General features: G+C 48.6%; 1 protein-coding gene across 1 annotated transcript in view; it reads left to right on the forward strand.

Annotated features, from left to right (window-relative positions):
* The window catches only part of ko (Stork-head domain-containing protein knockout), a 413,741-nt gene that overhangs the window by 293,271 nt on the left and 95,480 nt on the right, over positions 1-24,990 (forward strand). The window contains exons 2-4 of the mRNA XM_084588863.1: positions 3,487-3,731; positions 5,076-5,418; positions 11,532-11,746. Coding sequence (XP_084444989.1) covers positions 3,487-3,731; positions 5,076-5,418; positions 11,532-11,746 — 803 coding nt within the window. The remainder of the gene's footprint in view (positions 1-3,486; positions 3,732-5,075; positions 5,419-11,531; positions 11,747-24,990) is intronic.

A 24,990-nucleotide genomic window follows, 5' to 3' on the forward strand; every position in this document is an offset into this window, starting at 1 on the left:
TAACACGGGATGGACGAAGACGTTCGGGAAGTGTGTATCGACCTCTGATCTCGTCGTTTGCTTCTGTCCTCCCCGAACAGAGCGAATCGAAACTGACGTATTTCAGGCCTCATGCGCGGGTAATCGAATAAGAAAAGATTCACTAGCTCATTCGAGGGCTCGAAAGCGGCAGCGGTGCGAGCCATTCGCGACGTGCTGCTTGCGTGCAATCCTGTAATCGCGAGACGCGCCACGCGATTATCAGCTGGCCCTTTCTGTCGATCAACCTCCGCGTACCCGTCAGTACCCGAGCGTCGCACCCGCGACTATGCTCGCCCCCGAAACGCGCAACGGTGGGAAACTACTGCTGCGATGAGCGTGTACTTTCTCTCCGCGGCCGCTTCGACAGCGAGGAGGGCGCAAAGGAAGAATGGCGGATGAATATCGGCGGCAGCGGCAGGCAGCCACGAGTCATCAATCAATTCACTGCGCTCAGCGTGTGCCAGGCATTCGGCGCGGGACGCTACCGACCGCCTCAAGCGCCGACGGCCGTAGCGACGGAGGGCCGCCGGTGCGATCACATAAACAAACCATCGGAAGACCGAAGAAAACAGGCAACATCACTGACATCACCCCCTGCCCCTCCGTCCCCGCCTTTTATTTTGTTTTCTCAGGAGACATTACTGCTCGCACCAAGTGGTCGCCAAGATGGTTTGTTTTTGCCCATTTCGCCGCGCTGTCTTCGTCAGCGAGAGACAGAATTGCTACGCCCGTCATCAAAACGTCATTCGGCCGAGTCGGTCGGACTGCCTCGAGCGTATGCGTGCGGCTGGCTGACTGCTTTTGGCCTCCTGTCAAAACCATCTTTGGCAGCTTGAATGAAGAGGGGAAAAAAAAAAAAATGGAAAAGCGCGTCCATTCACGCAAACTGCGGGCGGAGGTTGCTATTTTTCACGGTCATCCAGATGAAGGAGCCTCTTTTGACGGTTGACGCGCGTTTCCATACGTGCGTAGTTCTTTTATATTTTGCTCCTGCTCTCCCTCGCGTCTGGATCCGGTGCCACGAGGAAAATGGCGTGTGCAGTACGCGGAAGCAGTACGCGACTATAGCGCGGGAACTGCAGTCCTGAAACTGGCTTAAAACAGCGCCAAAACGAACGATCCGAGACTTTACGACAACGCAGTGGGTAGCGAACGGCCCTTGAGATCGGGGCTTCGGGTTCACTTGGGCCACCAAGAGGTTCCCGATAAACGCGTGGATATATCGGATATATCGCGCCGGCCGCTTTGTTTTGTCGCGCACAACGGAATGCGACGGCGGCTTCGACCATGAACTGACTGCACGCATGTCGTGATCCACGAAACAGTGTTTATTCGCTGTAAGCCGTTGTAGCTGGTCAATAGATAAGGGGTGGCCTGATTTTAGGAGGTAGTTTTTCTTTTTTTCACGCACCAACTCGCCGCGTAAGCTTCAAACACCCGTCCCTGCGTTACTGCCGGTAACTCCTAAATGGCCTAAAGGTGGAGCAAAACTTGCCGGCTGTGTTACAGTTTATTGCCGCCTGCTGCTATCGATAGGATCGGCTTGCAAGTCTCCCGAATGATCATACACTTGCAGTTCTGCAGGCTGTGCTGCGGAGGCCTTTGAGCGTCTTTGTTACTATGCGGCGTTCGCAGTGAAAACGTCCGCGTATCATTCGCAGTAAACTGGCCACGTCGCGTGAGCCGTTAAAAAGTGTTCTCCGTATACTCTTTTGTGCAACCAAGCTGCTCTCGTGAAGACTTCTGCTAGAACACTCGCGTAGCAAGTCCCAAACCTGAACGACACGCAACTTATGCTTCACAAATTTATTGCGGCGTATGTTAAGGGAAGCTTTTTTTTTTTTTTCTTGCTCGTCGATAGATGCAGTGCAAGCTGTTGCTTTTGTGCTGAGCAGAGCATGTGCACTGCTTACGACGCTAGGCGACTCTATTCGCGTTGATGAAAAAGAGGAGCTGAAAACAATATAAGCAATCTCTTGCTGTCTTTTTGTGCGGACTTTCCAGGTCACGCGAGAGGCGTTTGATGTCATGCGTCCTATATATGCGTGATACGGGTTTTGCGAATCGTTTTTATTGTTTGAAATTCATGTGTGTGTGTGTGTGTGGGGGGGGGGGGGGTCGTATCTCTCACGGTTTCGTCCTTTCTTAAGGCAGGGCTAGGTTATTTTTCTTTCTTTTTCCTGCCCACTTTAATTTATGTCTCATCTTATTTCACACCAGTTCGAACTAGTGCTTTGTTCATTTTCTATTTTTTTTTTTCAGTATCCTTTTTTACACAAGATACGGCCATGCCTGTATATAGGACCACCGGTCCTTCGTATATCGCACAGAGACTCTGCACTTTCCTTATTGTCTTATTTTTCATGCCCTTTCCTCGGCTACCAAAATAAAAACAGAATGCTGCGGCTGATTCGCGTGCATCACTGCTTAGGTTTACCACACTTCTGTTTTGTTTTCGGTGAATGTGGTTGTTTCGGACCAGACGGGCAGCCGTCTAATCCAGGACTGTCATTTTCACGCCTACAAAATAGCTTTCCCTTGGAACTATTGTTAATGGAATGTGCAGCCTTTTTCAAAAGTAAAGAGCGCAGAAAAGTTGCTTCCGATCAGTGTAGCTGGTCTCTTCTGTATAGCATCCGCGGAAGTCGCAACTTTCAGAGAGGCGAGGATGAGAGTTTCTAAGCTTTGAAAAGTTGGCGATAAATAACGTTCCAAGCACCTCATTACTTTTAGCAAATGCAGCGCAGTCATAGAAAATGCTTCAGGAGTGCTGATTTCCGGTAGAAGATATTCATAGGCAAAGTAGGTCAGTGAAAAGCATAAATGGCATAAAGGCATAAGTAGACGTGCTAGCCCCATCCGCTGGGTAGGATACTGACTGACTGGCGAACGAGGCCATGCAAACATTTTTTTTTTCCCCCGCGAATTCGCATCATATAAACCTTTTTTCTGTGACCGTATTGTTAAGGTGAAAGGTGTGGACAAACACAGGACAACCCGGAAAGAAGGGACAACGACAAACGCTACGCTACCAACTGCTATATTCTTCTCGCAACAATGTGTATATAGACCATTGGTCACGCATGCCCAAGCGTAATCAAACAATGCGCATGTCATTTCAGAGACAGTTAACAAAGTCCCGAAGAATACCGTGTACTGACGAGTCTCCAGCGAACTTTTACTGATGATCATACAGGCCCCTCCAATAGGAAAGGGAACGATATTTGAGCATTCAATCAATTATTACTCCATAATTATGCGCGAAAACCACACATTTTCCCGTTCACTAGCATTTCGTATTAGCCTAAAACTCCTGTGTCATTTTCAAAGTTAGCAGAGAAATAACCGAAATATTCGTCTTTATGCGCACGGACCCTCCACGCATGTGTGACAGACTTGGTGTGTCGTGTGGAACAGTTCCTCTTCACCTTGCAACCTAACGGGGAACCTTTCCTGTCTTCGCAGGTGACGTCTCTTCGGTGGAGATGGTGCAGGTGTTGCAGACGCAGTTCGCGCCTCTGGCCGAGGCGCTGTGCAAGGCGGTGTTCGACCTTACCTCCCGCGGTTCGACAGCCACTCTGGACACCATATCAGCGCAGCTAGGACAGGCCTTCCCTGCCATCGAAAGGCCCGGCGCCGACGTCGTCTACCGGGCACTGGGGGCGCTCATACGGGAGCGCAGGCTGTACCACACAGGCCTCGGATACCAGGTGATTAGCGGTATCTTCCCTGCAAACGATGGGATAGCTAAAGTTGAGACATCTGATATATTGGTCAGGCACTGCTATGCATGTTAATTCTCAGCGTTTGAGCGCATTAATCTCTCGTGGAAAACATATCTCAAGTGGAGGGTCGTCAGGGGTTTTCCCTCAGGGAACCTTCCAGCATGTGTAACAGCGCTGTACAGAACATGCTCTTACAGGCTACTTTATGCTTTCCGTGTCTGAATAAAAGCACGCAGAGGCACCTTTTAGTTTATTAAAACCAGAGTAACTGATTGTAACTGACTGTGGGTAAAAAAATTACATTCTTATTGAATTTTTGTAATGCATCGATTATTAATGCATTTAAAATCTTCGCTAAGTTCACAGACTTCTGTCCGCAGGCCGTGTCAGCAAAATCGTGTCAGCAGCAGTTGTGAGTAATTGAAAAGTGGTAGAGGTTACTGAGTGGCGTCAGTCGATAAAGAGTGACGTATTGTTGTTGCCGAAAAAAAATTAGGCCAATAAGTTAATCAGGTAATTAATTACAGGCAAAAATGTAAAAGTTCTTCGCAGGTTGCGAGTAATTGAGAAGTGGTAGAGGTTAATAGTGGTGTCAATCGATAGAAAGTAGCGTAATGTTGTGTCCGAAAAAATAATAAGGCCAGTAAGTTAATTAGGTAATTAATTAGAGGCAGAACACGCAAAATCGTGTCCGCAGCAGTTGTGAGTAACTGAGAAGTGGTTGAGGTTAATGAGGGGTGTCAATTGATAGAGGATGACGTAATGTTGTGTCCGAAAAAATAATAAGGCCAATAAGTTAATTAGGTAATTATATTAGAGGCAAAAATGTGAAAGTATAAGGCGAAAATTGTCTCATTAGCCAATGGCTTGGCGCCACATTTGAATGTATATTCGGATACAACTCAAGAACGGAGCGGCAAATACCCATCAAAGGCAAGGAGGCCCCCCCTCCTCTCCGAGGACGCGTACTGGCATAGGGATGGCGTGGCGCAGCTGGCGTCTAGTAAGCCGGTATACGTGTACGCTAGCGCGTCGCTGGCATCCTAAACGTCTCAAATATTACGGTACTAAATCTGTGTTGTAGGTGTGACATTGATGCACTACGTCCACTATGGGATATAGCCTCGTGCATAAGCCTCGAGGTCAATAGCGATTGCGAGAATCGATATTTGCGGTGTCGTATTGCTCGTGCTCGCTCCAGATGCGCGCTGGTGTTGTCAGCGTAGCTTGAGTCAGCCCCATGCAGCCTTTGCCCGCAGCTTCTCCCATTTCCCGCGTGTTTCTCGAAAAGGTGCAGCGGTCTGAACCCCCGTACCCTTCCACCGACAGGTCGCGGCCCCGGACACATTTCTCCAGACCTCCCCGTCTCCAGTGCCCACCGAGAGGCCCATGCTGCTCACCAACGAGGAGGCTATCTCGCGGCTCCACGGAAGCCCCGCGCACACGACGGACGAGTCGGCGGCCGACGGAAGCACCCTGGAACGGAGTGCCTCCATGCGCCTCCTCAGGACCCGCGCCGGCGCCTCCGACGAGGGGCTGGCCCTAGGCAGCCGCCTCAGTCGCAGCAGCTCTGTGCGGCTCTGCCGCTCTTCGCCCGCGCACGACGGACTCTCGCCAGCCGCACCCTCCGCCAACGGCAAGCGCGGAGCACACCAGGAAACCAGCACCAAACGTACGTATTTCTGGAGCGTTGGTAGCAGGCCCGCATGCGTCCAGGTTAACCTTGTGACGTCGCGGCGGGTAGCGAATATTTCCAGCAATTTTCTTTATTGCCCATGATTGCTCTTCTGGCGAGTCCTAATTGGTGATTTGAAGCAGCTCTTCGAATCCACGGAGGAGCAAGGTATATGGGTAGTCTTGGGACCGTCGCGGTCCTATCAGAACTCGGGATCAGAATCCGAATTGCCGATTGAAACACACACTTTGGTTTCGCGGAGCAAGTCACTAACTTGAAAGCGCCGTTAGAGAATCTTTGCACACTAACGTGGATTCCTTTACTCACGAAGCATGTCGTGTCATGGCACATTCAAGTCGAGCGGGCAGCATAGTGTTTCTTTTCCTTCACCCAGGTATATGAGCCAACCATGTGAAAATAAAATTGATTCGTGGTGTCTACGCTTTGCAAACTGTGCGCTATCTATGTAGGGCGTTTGCCTGGGCATGCAACAAAAAGTATTCGCAAAAAACAACAACAATAGCATCAGGGTTATAAGATAGCCTCGAAAAGAGGGTTATAACCCCTTGCGGCCAGGTGTTCACGCGTTTGTGGGCGCTACTTTGCAAAACATTTTATCGCGGCATCTAGTGTTGTTATGAAAGGTCAGTGATGCCGACTATATTTTTAACCACTGCTGGACAGACTAGAAGAGCCATGTCTGGTCTAGAATTAGGAATCGCTTTCGAAAGCACGTCGAAAAGTTTGACGGCGTGCCTGTCACTTCTTTCTTCTCTCACGTGGCGGATTTGTTTGCTAATGGCACTGCTGATGATTTTTCGCCACGCGAACAGCTTCGGAAAATGAAGGAAATAGTTATTTTATCGAGAATGTATTTTTTTGAAGTAAGACTCCAAATATGCGCTCACGGAAGTGCGTGGCGAGCCATTCATGGTATTTTGTAAAATAAATGTTTCAAAGTATACGCAAATCAATTTTCATAATTTTCTCGATAGCAGAGCACAATGCTTTTCTGGAGGAGATATGTGAACGGTTGTTGCGAACGGCTCCGTGTAATGGAAGCAATGGCTTGCGTGCCGTTCTGCACTCAGCTTGTCGCCGAAATTCCGGGCAATTGCTTAGTCAACTTCTGCTGAACCACCAAATAAAAAAAAAAAAAAGAAGCGAAAGCAGTCCAATATCTGATAGTCATTACCGTTCGGGGAGGTGACAAATGCTACGAAACCTTTATAGACAGCTTCCTCGGGTTTATGCTTTTCACCCTCTCCTACGTTCAGTACTAACCTTGATGCTGTGTTTTAGTTTTGCATGGTAGTTATCGGTTCGACATTGTATTCTAGGCACGGTCACGGTAGAATCACGAAGATGAATGCCAGAGGCTGTCTCGTTCTTTAAATTGCCTTGCGTCATTTTTTCCCATAGTTCATGAATATGCCAGGTCAGGCTCAGTCCAACTGTACTCGGATTTACCTTTTCCGACTGCCGCGTGTCACAATCACTTAAGGCTAATTCCAGCCGGTGACCCCCAGCATGTTTTCTTGCTCTACCAAAGAGAAGAGCTGTCGCAATGGGCGATTTGCTTTCAGATCCTAGCTTCTGATGGGACCGCGGCAGCACGTTCAGACTGCCGAGGCATCTCACTCCTTCGCGAATTCGGAGAGCGCCCCGGATCGCCGATTAGAATCCGCCTTTTGAGTGCGCCGAGAAAGCGTACGCGGCGCTTGTTCCTCGTCACGTGCCTTCGTGGCGTATCATGCGACGGTCGCCGTGATCGTACAGGCGCGTTAACAAAAGGTAAGTCCCTCCGCAACCGCCAATTATCGCCGGGAAGCGCGCGCAACGGTTCCCAGCGCCTCCGCCCCGCAGCGGCGTGACCGAATTCGCACGCGTCGCGAGCTCGTCTTGAGAACGGGACCGATCTTGTCCTGGCGCGTTTCGCTCGGTGACGCGTGCGACCGCGCATATGATGAGCATGCATGCGTGCCGTAGACTGGGCGATGACAAGCCCATTGGACGCGCTTCGCTGTCTTAACTTGAGCCCGCTGACTGCGGCGCGGTATACTTGGGTCTGATTTGCTGGAAAGGTGGGTTATGCAAACGAGCCCGACGTTGTCCTCTCCGGGCCGCCCTATTGTTCCCGAACGGCGTGTAGTCATTGCTTGTTTTATCGGTCGTTTGACGAGCGCTTCTTCACGAGCGGTGTCGAAATGGCGAGTCGCGTTCTCGCTATGCGTGTCGCGTTCGTAAGGCGCTATCCGCCTCGTTATTGCCTTCATATAATCACATGAAAAACAGAAGGTTAAATATGCTTTTGCTTCCGAGCAAGAAAAGCCAGGGAGGGAGGAAGGTGGGAGAGAAAGAAGCAGGACAAGGAGTGAAAGAATGCTTCCTTCGGTATGAATTGCTGGGTCTAGAACTGGTGATCCTGTGGCCTGAAAAAGAAAATAAAAAGCGTCAGCAGCAGGAAAAACTACAATGCGGGGCAGATGATGAGTCAGTACACAAATCAGATTCTGTGCTGACACGCCCCCTCAGCCCTTGTTCAGTGCTGTTTCATACTGTACAGCTTTCTTCTTTCTCTCGTTCTGAGCAATGTGTTGGCGATCATAACTGTGTGAAATTAGAAACGTAAATAAAGTACCATCTAGTTAAAGGAATGCGAGGTATAAACTGCCCGAAGAAGAATACTTTCAATCACATGACATGCAATTATCGAAACATATTCATGTATTTGTTATAGACTGCTGTATTAAATTGTTGAAGTACTACCCATTTCTGTTACATATCGACCTGCTGTCCTACGTTGTCACCAGTTGCAGACTGAGCAGACAGAGGTTCTATTAGGGTTGGCGGGCCAGAACCGAGAGTGTATTTCCAAATCTGTGCTGAACTGCAGCCTCAACTTGGCCGTCGAAGCAAGGTCGTCGTAGCTAAAGGCAGGAACACCAGTAAAAGTGCCAACCCAGACCGCAACGACTTTTTATTCAGCTGAAGCAGGCTGCTCTCGCTTACAAAAAAGCTGCCATATTTTGACGCAAAACCCGTAACGCTTAATGTTTGAAAAATGTGCCCGTACACTAACGCATAATTCTCCGCTAGCGTTACGCGCATGGACACTTTAGACCCATTGTTCCGCTAAGCACGCAGTCACGCAAAGCCCGGTATAAAACTCTCTACCGATGAATTCTTTAAAAGTACGTATACAATCAACACAGTTGGCTAAAGACTTTGGTGTAACTGCTATCACCTGGGGCCTGCTCAGCGTATAAAACAATATTTCGCGAGCTCATTTAGGCACGTAACTTTCATCGAAATACGGGCGTTTCGGTTATGATCAAACTCGCGAAGTTGTCTTTGGTAGCTATGATCTAGATTTTTTTTACCTTTTAAATTTTGTTATGTGTGTAGTGCGTACTGTCCGGCTGTACTAGAGTCACGTACCGGTAAGGCGCGCGCCGTCAGAGGCGCGCGATGTATACCACAATGGCGTGCGCACCCTCGCGCAAGACTGTTACAGTCGACAGCTCGCAAACGATTGGGAGAGCGCTATTTTCAACGCATGTTGGCTAGATTGGATGACCGCGCACGTGGCCTGGCTATAACGCCAGGAGTGCTGGAGGTGTTACATATGTTGTGGCTGTAAATACCAAGATGACGATCCTGGAAATAATAACAAAGGATGTCCAGCAATTGTCCAGCATGTGCGCAGTGCGCTCGCGCAATCTCTGTAGCACCCACGTTCGACGAATGTCGTTGAGACTCCCTATAGCGCGCACTATAGAGCATTATTCGAACGCTTTGACCAAGAACCGATTGCAGAGACATCGCTTCGCTTCTGTCGAAACAGCGAAGGATATATAGTAGAGCAGCACTGTGAGACAGCGAGAATAAAGAAAGCATTCTCTTTCTCTCTCTCCCCCCCCCCCCCCCCCCCCCCCCCCTTCCTTCTTTTTTCTGTAAGTTTGCCGCAACGAAGATGCGCTCCAGTGGACGCACTCTTCTTTAGCCGCTATTCTGGTCTGCTTTGGCTTGACGAATGTGTGTCCAACTGCTTTTCGCCACGAGTAGAGGAATCTGGGGGAGGAGTGAGGGTGCCAGCTAATCGCAACTTAATGCTCGAGCGAAAGCTGGGTTACGCAAACACACGGGAACCAGGTCCCTGATTTGTTTCTTTATTCACTACATGCTGCGTCGTTCGTGGCTGCTTCCAAATAGCCCCTTTCCCCGCGAGTCAAGAGCCGGCACATCCACTGCAGCAGCTTCGGGTACGATGTGTGCCCAAAGTATTAGGGTCTTTGGCAGCTGCGGGGATCTGGATCGCCAGACCATTGCACAGAGAGCTAAAGGATTGGCGGCGGCCGCGTTTGACATCGTGTCATCCCGATATCGTTTGCGAAAGTCAGCGGTCGACGCGTCTTAATTTTGCTGTACCGCTTTCGTGCCACATAGGTCGTCTAAGCTATAGGGAGGATTAGCTGCGCAAATGTTCAGAATGATTGCTCTAAACCACCTCCTGCCGAGAAGTACGTATTTGATAGCTGTAGTATGTTCGATGGAATCCTTGAATATAGGCGTGATGCCGAGCCGCGAAGAGAACTAACGATGTACTTATTTTTGTCTCGTGTAAAAACGTACTGCTCGGGTCATTCGCGTATCAGGTCATCCAAATGTATCGGGGGCTACAAACGGCCAGTTTGTTTCGGTCACGAAAAGCACGTACTGATATTCCAAACAAGTGTTTATTTTTAATTTGAAATTAATTCAAATTGCTTTCAAGGTTTTACATCACTCCTTAATTTTCATTGGTTTGGTTTGGGTTGTAGACTTTGACGTACGCCCAAAGCGACCCAGGCTACAAGAGACGCCATAGTGGAGGTCTCCTGAAATTTCAACTACCTGGGGTTCTTCGTGCCCTGACATCGTATAGCACACCTGTCTTTTCGCCTCCATCGAGAAGCGGCCGCCGAGGCCACGATTTGATCCCGCGTCCTTGGGTTCTTTAGTCGAACGGTCTAAATAAAGACTGAGCCACCGTGGCGGGGCCGAATAAATGTGTACTGAAGCTTCTCTGTTCCCGTATGTGTCGCTGGTATGTAAAGCTTGAGGTATGGCTTCAAGCGCTTCAAATGGCCGCGCTTACACCAATGCCTATGAAGCCATCCAAATGCTTTTTTTCTTTTCTGCTCCGGGTGAAGCGCGCCTTCGTTGCAGAGCTGGCATGGGCTCTACAAGTGAATACCTTTGCATCTCGATCACGTTTAGCGAAAGCACGCACGTGGCGAAACGCCAGAAAGAATTTGCAGCGTTGGACGCTACAAGGTACACTATACGCGTAAGCGCGTATAGTTGCGCCCTGCCAGCGGATTCACGGACTTACATGAAAGTAATATATTTATATCAGTTCCATTATTATTATTATTATTATTATTATTATTATTATTATTATTATTATTATTATTATTATTATTATTATTATTATTATTATTATTATTATTATTATTATTATTATTATTAGTGCTGTATTTATATGCCAGTGGCTGGCATATAAATACAGCAACACGTATTTTATCAGCTTGTAGTGAAACGCTATCAGTTACACTCTGGAAGACTTCAGCTGAGGGAGGCTGACTACCGGAGCAGTTAATTTTCACTTCATTGGCATGAATGCGGTCCTTTATAAGTGTTAATGTACTTCTCCGGTGTCTATTATCCAGGAGCTAATAGGTTTGAAGCTTTTACGTTCGCGCTTGAGTTTTAATGCCGTTATATATTTGCATGAAACCTAGAATATATTCCAGCAAGAGTTTGGTTTGGACTAGTCAGTCTTTAAGAACCATATCTGCAGAGATGTGAACTAGTCCTGTCTTCTACGCTTCGCCCTCGTTTACTCACACCGGTTGGAATTCCTACCGGCATGGATGGAGTAGGTATATGCAGCTTAATTCTTTGCGTGCGAATTACTCACTACACCGGTAAAATTCGAATCATGTTCTCTGGATGTATAGGAAATAAACTGGTTCGACAAATTCGTGCTCTTTTAAACTATGAAGGCTATTGTGCGCACAAAGCCATACTCAAGCTTGCTTGTTTTGCTGCTCTGTCCCTTGCAGGTGACGGCAAGTCGTCCATGTTCAGCCGCTGGTTCCGACGCAGCCGCTCCGAGAAACGTTCATCGGGCGAGTGCAAGAAGCAGCTGTCAAGCTTCTCGGCACAGTTCCCGCCGCTGGAGTGGAGCGACCCGGACTACGCACGCTTCCACTCACGCGCCACACAGACCAACGCCACGGCGCAGCCGGACACACACCCCTACGCTGCCCTGCTCAAGGTGAGCCTTCTTCTTCCGTCCCCAAATACGATACGCGTTTAATTAACAAAAACATCGTGCCGGTAATGCCGCCATCTCGGGTCCCTTTGCAATGCGCATATACATTCGCCTGCCCTCATTCTGTAGTTGTACCACCAGATCATTTGGTACACTGAGACAACTTGAGTGAGATGGTCCACGCTGGCTTCATCGGAAGAAGAGCACGAAGTGGAGGACCAGCAGGGAAAGAGACGACAAAAAGTCGCTGACGTCACAGTCCTGTTATCTCTTCCTCTGCCAGTCACGACTCACTACCTTGATATTTGTCCGAGTTACTCCTAAACACTGTTTTGTTTTATGACACGAACAGGACGCAACAGCACTAAAATGACAGTGCCCGCCTACAATGTTTAGAAGAGGCGAAACGAATAACGTGGTGTAAGACGGACAGCGATGAGCGCCTACATATTTTAGCCGAATTAAATTCACCGATTGAAACGACCTGCACAAATTGGCGTTCGGGTTTTCTTGTTGTCAACTTCAGTGCCACAGCTACAAGCGGATGTCCTGACTTACCGAGGTCTCGAAGTGCGACACCCGCGAAATGTACGAGTTGTCATACCTTCCGTTTGGCGCGAAAGCTAAGGAACTAATTCCGAGAAAAGTTGCCAGTTCTTTTCGCCCGCCCTAGGGCAATAATACAGTGCTTCCTAATAAGTGATAAAGAACGTACATCGAGTGTTAAATTACTTGGCGTTTAAGGTTATTCGCAAGTTATGAAAGCCACTTTCTTGTGCCAGCAAGAGTAACCCCATGTTAAGCCCGGGCGACGGCAGAGAGGAAGGGGTACTGACCTCCCCCTTTCCCCTCCCCTTCGCTTGTGCTGTCGAATGCATATGACACTTCCGTGCTCGACGCATAGCAGCCACATGAAATATGTCGCGTTGCCAATTGAACGGAGGCTATCAGGTGTTATAGTAAAGATATCCAAAATATGTGCGAAGACACTCGAGTTCAGAGACTATACATGTTTTATTCTAGCTGCTAATCAAACGTCCAAATTGTGATCTGCAGTATAGGAAACCATCTGTTGCGCTTTATATTGGTCGCATTTCATTTATTTGGCGGAGCCACTCATTCCCTTGTGTCGTACTGTAGGGATAAACGCTAGCGTTCTGTATTTATGTCCCAAGTACTGCGAAATAGGCTATGATAACAGAGACCTTGTCAGGTGACTCTGCCTTTAGCCTTGGCCCTCTCTTAAGCAAACGTCTGCGCAACAGATAAAGAAAAAGGGAAAGTAAGGAACAAAATGCGTTCGCTCATAAAGGATATTTTTGATCGCGAAGGCAAGCTAAATTCATGAGGCCCGTGATCGCCGAGCATTCTGTTTTTGAAACTAATCGTTTTCATTCGCTTGCGGAGTGATATGAGAAAACACAGGGATAAATTAAAAAGCTTCTCTGTCGAAGAAAAAAAAAAACTCGCTCATAAAGGGCGCAGGAATAGATGTTCCCACAAAGCTCACAGTCACTGGCGAGTCTCTTTTTCTGCGCCTTCCTTTTTTGAGTGTTTTTATTTTCGTCCATATAGAGTCCAAGCGACAAGCCCAAATCGTACTGCTTTTACGAGAACCCACGAAAGAAAAACGCAAGAGTGCAGCGTCCGTTGCGTTCACGCACATGCGAAGTCGGTTTCTAGTTGCTTTTTTATAGTTGACCCGCGGAGGTCGCGGGTAGCATACAATGCTGAGGCGTTTTTTTGTTTAGTTGTGTTTTGTTCGCGGTCCCCGATGGATGTCTCTGTGCGTGCGGACTTGCTCCTGTCGCTCTGCATTTCGCTTCTTTTGTGCACGAAGTCCCGTGACGCAGCACTATGGCTGACAGCACGCTCGTGCAGCTCTTGCACATTGTCAAGGGCTCAGGCCGTAGCGTTGGTTCTAGTTCTGCGAAAATTGCTGGGCCACTCGTTGGGTGCTGTGCGCGGTCACAGCTAAAACGAACATAGCGCTTCGGCGTTGCCAGCACTGGGCCGTGTGAACCGAATGTTTCAACATGCCTTGGAACGCAGCTGCAGTTAAAGGCTGCGAAGCGCCGCGCGGTGGAATCTGTATCTTCAGGAGGTTCTAGCCCACCCTAGCCTCCGCCTCCTTTTTCATTTGCTGCAGGAGCCTTGTAAACGTTCGTCGTCCAGCTGCTGATGGAGAAGTTGAGTCCTACTCAAATAATGATCACTTCGTCGATAACACTCGTCAATTCACACAATGCTTGTCGATGCAATAGTTTTTTTTTTTTTTTTTTTTTTTTTCAGTGACCTTTAATACTATACCCTTGCCTAAGTATATCGCAAAGCAACGCCTTCCGTAAAGCTCCGAACTATTTTTAGGAGCGAATCATGCGCTGTACGGGCATGGGGCCAGCGCAGGTCTCACCCCCCCCCCCCCCCTTAAAAAAAAAGAAAGTGAGAATAGCAACCTCACTGGCGCAGTATATTCGATATGCAAGTGGACATATCTTTACGTAAAATTTTTGAAATATTTTAGTTTTTCTTCATTATAGTCATCAGGAAATTTCATTTTTTCCTTCGGACAACCGCCCTCATCCAAAACAGTATCAGCTGGAACCTCAAGACTTATTCCTGTTCAACATGCACGTGGAGGTTCGACGTACACATTTTTTTCTGTTCATTTCATTAAAGGGACGATGACAGGGGCGTTCGATATATTGCCGTTTTATACTTCTATGAATAATATACAGGTCTGTGATCCTACTCGCGAAGTTTTAGTGTCTAGCGCGCGATGCATATTACAAAAAACGCGATAAAAATCGAAATTTGGAAGCCAGTCAGTGGGCTGCACGGTTCCTTAGTTTATCGACGCATCTTTCGCACTACACCGGCGACGACGCCAGCACGGCCAACGGTCGCCTATCGGCGTAGTGTGAGATTTTCGGCCCCGCGACGCCGACGGAACTGATCTGCGAACGTTGGATCAGAGGCCGAGCGAGACTTGACACCCGACACTCGAGTGAGCAGCCTGAACAGCTGCGCTTGTCTGTAGCTTAACCGAGTTGGAAAAAGGAAAGCCAGAAGCTACACTTTGTAAGCTCCCCCTTGCCGTCAGCACTGACCTTCCCCAAAAATGTTAGATCGGCGCCGAACTGCCGGTGGTGGTGGTGAACTCTTTTATTGCGGCCAAAAACAAGGGACCAGTCAAAGGACCGGTTGCGCTGACTTAGAGGAGGTCGGCGGGGATCCTTTGGGATGCCGCGGCCTCCACCGCGCGCTGGATAAGCCACTTCCGCGCCAGCAGACCAACGCCGAACTGCCGGCTCGTTCAGCGACGAGTAGGCTTAGCTTGAGTACACGCGTTCGGGTCTAGAGAGCTTCGGCGATTACGGAGCGCGCATTCACAAGCTTTAGCGATCGTATGTGGTCATCGAGTGGAGTTCTGGAAGTAGCGACCCCAAATCGACGACTGCTTACATCACAAAGCGAGTGCACCTGTAGCGAGAGCGTCGATATAGGGAGCTTGCATGAAGCAATGCATGCTGGGTAATACACCATGATGTTATCGATGACAGCAGACGACGCAGCACGGCACTGCCACGCTAGCTTCGCCTACGTTGTGCGACCGGACAGGCCGACTGCGGGTTTTTCACGATTCCAAAAATACGTCTGCACGAATGCGAGAGCGCAAAGGATCCCTCTAGCGACGGCAACGCGAATGACTCGCACTGACCAACACACGCGAGATCGACGCTAATCCGGGCAAGCATCAAAAACTGCTCGCCAGAGCTAGAAATCATGAATGTCGGCGATGTCGACGGACGGCCAGGTCCAGACGCATAGTGCGGTCAGTCGTTCTCGCGTAGCTTGAACAGGTCCCCGTCGCACTGCAATTGAATTTCTTCCTAGAGCGCTCGATTTTTCGGGTACAGCGTCGACGCGTACGTTCCTCAGGAATCTACCGACAATCGCACGCACGTAAGAGCAGCGCGCGAAAAGCCGCGTGTTTGCTCGGTAGACCGTCGAAAACGACAATGCACTTGCTCAATTCTAGCCACTGTAATTCAGCCTGGCTGCGCTGCCCGCCGTCTGCTGCCAGCGAAAACATCATGGCAGATTACCCAGCATGCATCGCGACCCTGTCTAGCCAGTGCAGCCGGCAGCAGTCGGCGCCGCTTGTGTGTATACCCGGCGCAGGCAGGGGACGTAGCATCCACGGCGCTTCTTGCAGCCCAGTTGTAGTTCGTGAGCAAATAAAGGTGCAACTGATGCGAAAAGAAAAGAAGTGGATAGTTTTGGTATTGCTAGCTCAGCTTGCATTTTGTGCCGTGCGAACGAGCAGTATACACCCAGTCATTGCAAAAGCTATATATATAAAAAGAAATGCTGGAGGCGCAATCGTAATCCGCGAATCTGTGTATTCCTGCGGGAGTTTAGGGTTCACACACTAAATAATAAATGGTGTATGCTTGAAGCACTCACGAATCATTTTCTGGAGAAGCACTAGAAAAACGGAAGGTGAGGCTCGTGAATCCGTCGCAATCGCGCGCGCGGCTGCGGGGTAGGCGAGACGAATACGGCGGCGACTGGGAGGCTCTTGTTCGATCGGTGCGAGCATGCAGTGAAGAGCAATCGAATCGCGTTGGCTTTGCGATGACGGGACTGAAGCGGTGGCGGCGGCACATTCTTTCGTGCGCTGGCCGTGGCCAAACTGAACATAGTTTTTCAAAAATGCTTTACAAGTTGAAAATAATAAGTCTGGCTAACACGCGCATATAACAGCAATTAAGTCACGAGGTAGCGATTCGTTCAAAAGTTTTGGCTGCTCCTCTAATGTCGCAAGGTATGCTCTCGCATCAAGGTATGCTTGTTTGAGATTCACTCTTAGTTTTTGGATCCAAAGAGCTACGGCAATAGCTCAACAGTCAGGAACATAACGCTATCACCTCCCCACTTTCGCGGCACATTTACACGGCTGAAGGAAACATTGGACAAGTGCCTTTTTATATGCGGGAGCGCTTGTTGCTAAAACAAGCTAACTCTCATAACGTAAGAATAATACGTTTCTGATTGCATGCCTAAATTATACAGCATGAGCCCGTTAATTTCAGACTCCTCGGCAATCTCAGGACAAAGCTCGAAACAAGCCCGAGGATCTCTAAGGTCGCATATTATATGAAGGCTTCTCAAAGAAAAGAGAATATGCGAACAAAATATTTTTGCTGAAAAAAAAAAAAAAAATCAGACACCACCATCCACGACGTGCATGCAAGAGTGCAGCCGGCACCGCGAATAGCAGACGACATGGAAACGTCAGCGTTGACGTCAGCGGTCAATGGGGGCCAGACCAGAAAGCTAATAATACAAATTAATTTTAAAACTATCTACTGCACGGAATGAGCTAAAATTTCGACGATTTATAATGTAACGCGTGAGGAGTGAAATGCAATAATCAGTTTATGCTCAGCTGTTGGCTGTCATGACCCCTTTAATAGAAAGAGCGAGGCGGAAAACACCTTCATATTTCTCGTCTGCTAGTAATATTTCCAAGCGCCGACTTTTATCCTCCACGTTATTTGATTATCGAGTGAACCGATCAAACGTTCTCTGAAACATTCAATCAATCAGGTGGTTAACGATATAAGGGGCACCGCTCGCTTCACTGACATTGCCAGTACACCGGCCGCACGGTGGGTGCAACTGAGCGTAACGTTCATCCGTAGCGTCGAGCAAAGGAAAAAGGCGCTCGTCAGGTTGGATGCCCCAGCCCGTATATTGATTTAATTAACAACTTGACGGCTGCGTGTGCATGTGTCGAGCTATCAGGCGGCAACCACATTCGCACAGATGCATCGCGCGCAGTGCTTCACAGGGGTGGGAAACTGCCCTCGGCGTGGCCGTCGCGACAGCTCCGCGGGCGGTCACGCAGAACAGAGGCATCCAGTGGGAACTTCGCGACGAGCCGCATTTAGGGTATACGCGTTGGTACACCGACGACGCGCGACGCTTCGAAGCAGTTTCCTCGATGCCGCCGCCGCTAATTAAGCGCCTAAGAAAGCCGAGCCGGCCATTGTTCCAAGTCGTGCATGGACGCAGGGCGAAGCCGACGGCCCTCGTTGACCTTGACCTTTCCCGACGGGCGTATATAAACACACACGAGCACGCGCGAGCGGCTAATTGAGGGCCTCTTGATCCGCCAGCCTCCGCGCTGGGCTTTGTCTTTCCTGCATTCATTCATTTTCTGGTGTAGTCATTAGCTGCCGTAATTGTGAGCCTTCCCGCGCGGTTTCTTGCGCGGCAACGAAACGAATGCCATTATCGCTGCCCCGAAATCCCCGAATCGGGCTGTGGAGTGTCGCGCATGGGTTGAGCGCTCCTTGGAGGGTTAGACTTCGCCTTGCTCCTATTAAGCCGTTTGGAACCCGATGGCGACGAGGCACGACTCGAGGTTCGAGGGCGCGCTCTCTGCAGGGCCTAAAAAAGGCGGCCAAATTGGATCAGGCGTGCAGCAACACCACCGGCTTCCTCTGCGCTCGGGAAATGCGCCGTCGATGCGTGCAGTGGGTGTCCGCGTGTTTATCCTACCCCGCAGTAGCCGGCGCCTGTGCACAACAGCAGCGGCGTGATTGAGGCCAGGGAGCTTCGAGCGCTTTGCGAGACGAGGAAAGGCTCCGTTTGGGCGGGAAATGGGCGGCTGTCAATGCATCGCGGGGCGCTATCGCTCTGTCAATTCCTGCGCGAATCGAGTGGGCGCCCGATGCAGGAAGCGCGCGCTGCACTTGCGCACGGGCACCGCGCTTATGCGGTGTTCACTACACATGCGGCTGTGCAGTTTTCTGCACTGTACAGACACAGGGGCAGCTGATTGTTTCAGCGAATGTATTCGCAAGTCGCGCTGCCGTGGAGCTTCCCGTTGTATCTCGCGTTATCTGTTCCGCGAGCCTTGCCCCTTCTTCTTCCTCTTTTGCGATGGTCTGGTGGCCGCTCGTAAACTGAAACCATTTGCAGCGCATTTAACTGGTGACGAGATGCGTGCAAAAACCCCATGGGGACGTGCTGTGCAAAGCCCATGCTAATATTCTGACATTGGACGTTCAACGTTGAAAAATGCCGGCTCGACGGTCGGATGGTGACTTCATCTGCCTTAAAAGCAGACTTTCCTCCTCAACTATATTTACTATGCGTACACGTAAAAAATAAATAAAGAACGTTCAGCAGCGGTGAACTCCTCGTGCGCTTTCTCAACTCGCCATTGGAAAGAAAATCCGTGCCAGTAGCGCTGAAAATATCGGCGTTTGAGGCCACCAAGGCTAGCCTATTTTCGATCCTTCTAACCAACTTACCGCTTTTTCTTGTTGTACGCATTTAAAGGGCCACTGGCCACTTCCTAGTCGAAAACATTTTCTGACTAGATGATTGTGACGCATCATCGCCGGAACCTGGGGCCGCAAAATTTCTTCTAAAATTCCAATTAACAGGGGAGTTACAGCCACCGCAATCAACCTATATTTCGCCTGACTATTTTCTCAGCGTCTACTTTCCAATATTTTCACTCTCCGCCCGCAAACGCTGTCAACGGCTGTCGATGCCCCAGATGTCGCCGGCAGAGGCCAGCCTAAACGTCTGCCATATCTGCCATAACAGTGGGTCAGGGGGACCACTTTCCTCCACACCTCGCTTGGAAAAGTTGCATCGGCACGAGAGAAAATTCGCTGGATCGCTTGCGGTTTTCAGTCTATTTAGCAGTCTCCTTCTACATTGTTGCTGGTGTGGCTTTATATTTTTTTGTACACGCAGAAAGCTATTTCTTCTCTCCGAGTTGCATCAATTGTTTTCAAGAATATGTATGGCTATCATTACTGAAGGCAGTCTCGCCATCCGAAGGGCTTTCGCAGTACTCTGAACGGATTCGGCCTCAAACAAGTACCAATTTTAAATGCGTGGTTGTGGTGGCTTGAGTTTTATTGCGGAAGCAATACTGCTAGCAGTTCGAGCCTTTGGCGTGTCGTGGCGCCTCCATACATGACCTTTCATGTGACCGTGTGACGTCACGCCAGACCGAGAGACGGGGCCCCAGCTCGCGCCATCGGATGGTGGCGGTAAGTCTTTACAGGAGCAGCAGCGGTGACGTCACGCCATTTTCACGTGACCGTGTGACGTCACGCCAGACCGAGAGACGGGGCCTCAGCTCGCGCCATCGGATGGTGGCGGCGAGTCCATACACGGTGCTGTGTCGCAGCCGAGAGAGGGCGCTCGCTGTTTAAGACGTCACGCTAAGAGGATAAATGGGGCTGTGGCTCGGATTTTAGGAAACGTAGCGCAAAGAAGACAAGGACAAAAAAAGAAGGAAACACACACGAGCGCTTACTCACAACTGATTTTTTATTAGAAAAGCTAACAGAATATATAGGGCACAAAAAATTATCAAATACATGTAATAAAGGGGTGAAATTGACAAAAATTGACAAAAGTGTGGAAAAAGGCAAGTCTGAAAAGATACAAACAAAAAAAAAAAACACGTGAAAAAACTACTTGACCACTGATTCAAGGTATGTGATCTCTACTTTCGTTAAGTTAATAGAAGCTTCGCTAACACACTTATCCCCTCATTCATGATATGATATGCCTCTATAATTTATCGTGTACGTTGATTGCGCGATGTGCCAAGAACGATAGTTTTATCGAAAATGGGGCGGCATTTACACTTCGTGCAATGTTTAGGCAAATTGTCTTGTGATGTAGGGGTTAAAGAATTTCTATGTTCGAAGAGCCGGATATTCAAACAACGGCCAGTCTGCCCTATGTAGTATTTTTCACAAGAAAGAGGAATTTTATAAATTACCTGCGTTCTGCACTGTACAAGCCTAGATTTATGGTTAACATAGCAGCGATGCTCACTTTTTAACGCGTCTGCCTTTCTTCGTACCATGGCACACACACCTGACAATTTCGTGGGGGCTGACATTACTGCGCCTACATCATACCGATTGGCGACATTCCGCAAGCCATGTGAAAAACGGTGCACGTACGGCAGAACCACTGGTTTCCTTTTATTGTTGCAACACTTAGACTTTTTTGTGTCATTTCCCTTCACCCAAAGCAGGAGTTTATCGCATCTGCTACTGATTAAAGGAAGCGGATAACCAGAATTACTCAATCTATTGACTTGATCAAGAAAACCTTTACAAATTTTATGCTCGCAAGATTTAATTAAAGCAGAGCGCGAACAAGACAATACAATTGCGTTTTTCACCACTTTGGAATGTCCGGAGCGAAAATGTAATAGAGGCTTAGATGATCTAGGGTGATAACCCCAACACACATGATTATTCCCAAAATGAAGAGATAAGTCAAGAAATTGTAGAACATCATCATTGGGCAACTCAAAATTAAAGTTCAAACCATGCGCACTTTCTTTGAAAACCTGTAAAATAATAACAACAGAATGATTGAACCGATTGGAAGAGAAAAGGACTAAATAATCATCAACGTAACGAAAAATACTCAATGAAAGGCCATCTAGATTTTTTTGAATAGCTTTGTCTATTTGGCTAAGGAAAATGTCTGAAAGAACTGGCGCTACACGCGAACCGATGCAAACGCCAGATTTTTGTAAGTATAAAGAACCCTTCCAACCAACAAAAGTTGACTTAAGGTAAAAAGAAACTAATTCTAAAAAAGATTCTACAGGAATGCCACAATGATTTATGAACCGTGCTTCATCATTAAAGTCAGAAATGCACGCCCTCACACTTTGCATAAGGGCGTTGTGGGGGATGTCATAATAAAGATTTTTACGTCTATGCTGAAAGCCCGCAGCCCCTCCGTGCCGAAAATCTGTAGATGCTGGATAATTTTTTCTGAATTGGGAATTAGGAAAGGGTCATCGATTGCTAAAGCTGAAAGGCACCTGAGCAGGAAACCTGAAATGACATGTTGCCACGAACCAGCTTCGGACACAATCGCGCGGAAGGGTGAGTCAGGCTTATGTATTTTTACAGAGAAAAAAATGTCTAAATGTAATGCCTTAGTTGCCTTAACTGCAGTCGAAAGACGATCTAGTTTCATTTCTTCGAGAAGGGATATCGCCCTTTGCTTGACCTTGGCTGTTTTTACAGAAACCTGGTGGAAGTTGTTATGTACGGCAACGCGGGCCTTTGTCAAAAACATGTGATCAGGGAGTACGACAAAGAAGCCCTCCTTATCCAAAATAAGCACTCTCATTTTCGAAGAAGCCATGAAATGCACCAAATCCCGAACTGGGGACTTACATCTGTCAAGGTTGCAAGTCTTAGCTACGACATCAACACACTCCTCGACACAACGAGCACGCACATCATCCCGGGTCCGAGCCGATATTGACCTTGCCAGAGCCAGCTTGTCAAAAGGGGTCAAAGCAGGTTGAAAGGCGTATTTCGGTCCAAGCTGTAGTGTCTCGAGGTGCTTCTCTGGCAATTGTTGATCCCCTAGTACGATTACTTTTTCTTTCGGGGGACGTGTTTTCTTTTCGGAAGGAAGCCGAAGCCTCACCGAAGACCACAGGAATTCCGTAGCTTGATCCGCGATCCGGCACCAGTCACGGTAGGAATGGCTGAAGTTGTAACCGTTCTTTTTACACGCCAAACGAAGGCAGTCCTTGTAGTGTCTTACCTGTCGCCACAACTCAGAACTGACAATACGACTGACACGGCGGGAGTGTCCTGCAGATGGCCTCAATGTCCCACACATGGTATAGAATTCCGAGAGAGCCAGGCCGTGTTTTGAGTACCATTATGCAGTCCTTGCCTTAACCACACAAATGGCAATTAATGAAGCCAAAGAGGCTGTATTCGAAAAATGTGGATTAGAACATGGCTCGGCTCCTCGCAGTAGTCGCGGCGCAGCCTTACGGTATGTCGGATGATGCGTATAAGGCGAGGCTGGAACAATCTGCGTCAGCCAATCGGGTATTGCTTTCGCAATCTTCCAGGCTTAACCAAGCTAAGCCTTCAACCATTTTTTTTTTATCTGCTAAAGCGAAAGCGCCTTCATGGCTTTCGTGTCGTGAGGTTCTGACATCGTGTATCCGAGCCAGATGACTTCGAACTGCATATGTCAGCGTTGGAACAATCAATGACCAGCGTTTGCAAAGTTTAGAGGGCTAGTCATAAAGGAATTGGGAAGTTCGTCTCAGAGCAGGAAGTGGTGGATTTCGACGCATAGTCGTTGGCACGTGACAACTAGCCAGCCCTTCATAGTTTTGCTAGATAGTCTCTCGAGGTTGAATGCGCCATTTCTCAGGAATTCATGAAAGTTGATGGTAGTTGAGAGACGGAAGGCCTAACGTGTCAGCACCAGTGTAGTTTAAGCGCGAACAGGCTGTATAGAATGGAAACGAACGGCAGCAACCGTCCGCTCATTGAAATCCAGCTGAAATCGCGGCTTCTCTTTTTTTACACTTCATTCTACAGAGTGTTTGTTTTTGTTTACTGGTACAAATATTTCCTGCTGCAATCGCGCAAAACTTTCAGACAGCTTCCTTTTATTCCTTGTGAAACACTATACAGCTTCGTAAAATCGAAATCCGTGTTGTTTTGAGTAATATATGCTCCAAATGGTCGTAGTGGCAGGCTGCATAATTTGGAAAAAATGGACAACATAAACGCTGGGCGGCGAGAGGGGACAAGTAACTTTTGCCATTGCCGCATTATTATCTTATCTATCCAGCGCCCTGTGGCTTTGCGGCTCCTTGGGCCTGCTACATAGTCCGTTTGTTCCCGATTTCTGTCTCAAGAAGTTCAATATATGGTATTGTTTCCATTTCAGTCCTTTTCCTACACAAAAGTTATCTATACACTTGGGTGAGCCTCTCGGTTAGGCAGATAGGGGAAAAGGGAAGCTCATGTGATCATGCACAGAACGCTACGCTGAAAGGGCCAAGGGTGCGTCTAGGTGTGGTTAACGTCCTCCTATCCGCTCCGACTCTATTCTAAATCTGCCCAATTTCACAATGTTTCGAGTTACGTTACTGTATTTCGGAAATAAAACTTCAAGTTTATGTTGATTTTTTTTTTCTTTCCGTAAACGGACATTAAAACGTTTCCTCTGTCGAAATATAACGCGTCAGTAACGGGAGAAGCCACAAAGGCGACAATTTAGATCCACTGTCAGCGCTGCTCTTTCGGCATAGAGGCTGCGATGTTCACCTCGTGCATATTGTCAATACGTGGCGTCTTCGCTGTTTGCGCCAACTCGGAGCATTATTGGTAAAAATAAAAAAAGAACTAAATGTTTATAAACTGTTGGGCTGTTATTCGAGGAACGAGGAAAAAGAAAGTCCTCCTCTGCTGCCGCGTCAAGCAGCGCGCGCACGTCCTAAGCATCTTCGCTTTCGCGGCGTGCCGCGAAAAAGCGCTGCTGCGCTCGGGAGGATTAAGTTTGACAGCTCACGTAAAAGAAACCCATTTCAAAGGGAGGGAAGAAGAAGGGCTCTAAAGAAAGCAAAGTTGGGTTTATATACGCGCCATTGGGCCTGGCGGCCATTTTGCATCACTCCTCGGCGAGAACGGATCCTCTCGGCGCTGCCTCCGTGACTTGTTTCAATTACGCGGCGGCTAGCCGCGATGCCGATCGGTGCTCGCGTCTCATATTTCAGTTGGAGCGGACGAAGAGAGAGAGGGGTGAACGGTAGGGTCGCGCAGAGCTATACAGGACTGCTGGAGAGATAACCTCATTCGATCGTGGCGCTCCTAATGTAGCGACAAGCCGCCAGTCGAAATATTTTTTTCGATATCGCGCGCTTCATCCAAGTGGGCTTACGGATCGCCATCGCTGCGTCTTAAAGAGCCGCCGCAGCCCTGTGCTATACGCGGGTATCGGGAGAGAGGGGGCGAGGGCAGCCCGTGTGTACGCGAGTAACGTGTGTTCCATGCGCGGCACGAATTCGGGAATGCTTCGAAGAGACGCTGCTTCTCGAGCCCTCGCTCGAAGGAGTTTATTGAATGTTATCCCTTGTGCGACCACCAAGGGCTCCGCTTCCTTCCTTCATCCCCGCGCTGATGACGCGGTGGAGGCAAAAAAAAAAAAAAAAGAGATAAAGTTGAGACACTCTTGCAGATCGATAGCACGCCCTCCAAAGATGCTGTAGGGTGATGTGCTCGTTTCGTGAATTAGCAGAAGCGATTTGCCAATCCGTGATATCAGACATGGCAAGTAAGGCTAGGATATCATGCTGTTCGCAATGGTTCAAAGTCGTAGGTTGATGAAATTGTAGTACACAC

The sequence above is a fragment of the Amblyomma maculatum genome, chromosome 1, assembly GCF_055883805.1.
Source record: "Amblyomma maculatum isolate TAMU_Amacu chromosome 1, ASM5588380v1, whole genome shotgun sequence".
Lineage (NCBI taxonomy): Eukaryota > Metazoa > Arthropoda > Arachnida > Ixodida > Ixodidae > Amblyomma > Amblyomma maculatum.